Genomic DNA, 1,400 nt, shown 5'->3' on the forward strand with positions numbered 1-1,400 from the left:
CCTCGTGCACCCGCACTTGAAGACTATTTCAACGAGCTGCGCCGCCTCGCGGGCCCGGCGAGAACGGCCTCGGCCGGCAGCTGCCCGTCTTTGACCGAGCGTGGTTCAAGTCCTTCCTCGACGGGCACGAGAGGCGGAAGAACATGTGGCAGCGGCTCAACGCAAAAGCCTGGGATGAGGCTGGCGTTGACGAGCTCAACTTGGGCACGGTGCCGGGAGCCGGTCGTAAGACGATCGAAGCACCGCCGGCGTATGACTGGGACACGATCAGGAAGCTGCCGTTATTGCTGCAGGCGTTGCAGGGACTCAACACAAAGGCCTTCTAGGCGATGATCGTGGGTGTGTTCGATAGAGAATAAAGCGTTCCTTCACCTTTCAGGTATCGACCGTCGCGACGTGTTATCAACACAATTCAGTGTGCAATCAAGTCTTTTCGTACAAGCTTTTGTTCGAGTCTGCTTAAGACAGAGCGACCTTGGTTAGCCACAGCGCGGAAGAGAAGTTTGGAACCAAAAAGTTGCAACATGTAATTATCCCAAGCCTTCCCAGGCATGCAATGCTGTCATGACTCGTCCCGTCCAGTGTGCCCGTCCCGTTCCTGTGCTAAAGTAGCAACACGTCGAAGGGGGGAAAACGCCCAATAGCACCCAACCTACCGATACATTCAAGTCAACCACCAAATGCATTGTCCTACCCTCATCGCCTGCGCCGGAATTTGCTGTTGAAACCAGCGCCGCCCTTGGAGCCCGTGTTTCTGAGCTTCAGGCGCCGGAAATTGGTGTGCGCAAACTCGTTAACTTTCCTGGCCGTCTTCTTGACAGCTCCTTCCTTCACATTCGTCTTCTTAACGGTCTTCTTCGAGCTCTTCGCCTTGGCAGCCTCTGCGTCAGACCCCTCGACGTCTGACGGCACAAAATCTGCCTCGTCGCCTGATGCGTATTCGTTTTCCTTGTTGGGGTTCATCTGCGTCTCAGGAACCACGTCGTCGTCCTCCGCGGGCGCGCCATCGACTGATGCCGTCGGCCTCTTGTGATGCACCGGCTTCATGTTCGACCTTCTTGTCGTCCTCTTCTGTCCCTTCTTCTTGTATACCTTCAATGGCTGCCCGTCACGTCCCAGCTGTTCCTCGGGCTCGGTGTCATACATGCCCTCGTCATCGAAGCCGCCAAGCGGCAGGTTCATGACCTGACTGTCGGCCACCAGGACGTCGTCTTGTGGCTTTGGCGGAGGCTTCATCTGCATCGGCGCCGGCGCCGCCACCAGCCCCGTCTCGCCTTGCTCCATCTCACGCAGCGCGTCCATATCGTCGTCGTGTGCCTCTTCCTCGACCTTGCGCAGCCTGGCCACGATGGCGCTGAGGCCGCGGCCCAGTGTTTGCGGGGCAGCCCGCAGGGGCGCAG

General features: G+C 58.3%; 2 protein-coding genes across 2 annotated transcripts in view; one reads left to right on the top strand and one right to left on the bottom strand.

Annotated features, from left to right (window-relative positions):
* Nucleotides 1–326, top strand: part of VDBG_03603 (dimethylaniline monooxygenase) — a gene marked incomplete at both ends in the record, with an annotated part of 2,332 nt that extends 2,006 nt beyond the window's left edge. Inside the window, one exon of the mRNA XM_003005604.1 lies at nt 23–326. Coding sequence (XP_003005650.1) covers nt 23–326 — 304 coding nt within the window. The remainder of the gene's footprint in view (nt 1–22) is intronic.
* Nucleotides 327–696: 370 nt separating this feature from the next.
* VDBG_03604 (DNA replication regulator SLD2) overlaps nt 697–1,400 on the bottom strand; it is a gene marked incomplete at both ends in the record, with an annotated part of 1,482 nt that continues 778 nt past the window's right edge. The window contains one exon of the mRNA XM_003005605.1: nt 697–1,339. Coding sequence (XP_003005651.1) covers nt 697–1,339 — 643 coding nt within the window. The remainder of the gene's footprint in view (nt 1,340–1,400) is intronic.

This window comes from Verticillium alfalfae, genomic scaffold (genome assembly GCF_000150825.1).
Source record: "Verticillium alfalfae VaMs.102 supercont1.4 genomic scaffold, whole genome shotgun sequence".
NCBI lineage: Eukaryota > Fungi > Ascomycota > Sordariomycetes > Glomerellales > Plectosphaerellaceae > Verticillium > Verticillium alfalfae.